Source organism: Arabidopsis lyrata, assembly GCF_000004255.2.
Source record: "Arabidopsis lyrata subsp. lyrata unplaced genomic scaffold ARALYscaffold_8, whole genome shotgun sequence".
NCBI lineage: Eukaryota > Viridiplantae > Streptophyta > Magnoliopsida > Brassicales > Brassicaceae > Arabidopsis > Arabidopsis lyrata.
Genome location: NW_003302548.1, coordinates 433,092 through 433,828, shown reverse-complemented (window position 1 = coordinate 433,828; position 737 = coordinate 433,092). Strand labels below are relative to the sequence as shown.

At 42.1% G+C, this 737-nt stretch overlaps 1 protein-coding gene across 1 annotated transcript in view; it reads left to right on the top strand.

Moving 5' to 3' along the window:
- Positions 1-655, top strand: part of LOC9299440 (ribosomal biogenesis protein LAS1L) — a 2,288-nt gene extending 1,633 nt beyond the window's left edge. The window contains 3 exon segments of the mRNA XM_002865095.2: positions 3-303; positions 415-615; positions 617-655. Of these exon segments, the coding sequence (XP_002865141.2) occupies positions 3-303; positions 415-615; positions 617-655 (541 nt within the window).
- The last annotated feature ends 82 nt before the right edge of the window (positions 656-737 follow it).

The following is a 737-nucleotide window of genomic DNA, read 5'->3' as shown; positions in this document are numbered from 1 at the left end:
AGAAGAGAGCCTTATCTACATCATGAGTATGTTGGGAAGTTTCAGGATGTGATGGGTAGGAATATGGCTAGGCCTGGAGAACGTTGGTCTGAGACGTTGATGAGAAGGGCAGAGGAAGCGGTTTTGGTTACTCGGATTAGAGAGGAGCAGCAGAGGTTAGGTGTTGCAGAGAGTGATTGGATTGGTAATGAGAAGATGGAGGAATCAGAAGAAGAAGAAGAAGAGGAAGAGGAGGAAGAAGAGGAATCGGAAGAAGATGAAGAAGCGAAGAATCCTACAGAAGCTAGCTCAAGCCTTGAACAGGTATGCTGTTTGTTGGTTCAAAGATCATTAATATCTCATTTTAGATTTGTTCTTTACTTTATTGTGGTGCAGAACACTCAATTCACATCTTAGCTTGTCGAATATTTTCAGGTTACGGATATCAATGGAACATTGCATGATAGAGAACATAACAACAAGGCAACAACCGTCTTACCGCCGGAGGAGATGCAAGATATGATGGAGCAGTTCACATCAATCATGCAACAGAAGTTCTTATCGGGAGAAGATCATCAACATTTGGATTACACAAAGATAGACAATGACGAGACTCTTGATGATCATTGGCTTCGAAGAGATTGGCCTTGACGCTGAAGATAAGTACTTTGGGTGAAGAACTAATGGACACAGTCCAAATAACCATACCCTGGGCTATGTAAAAATATGGATCCCTCCCTCCCTTATTTTCTTTACCC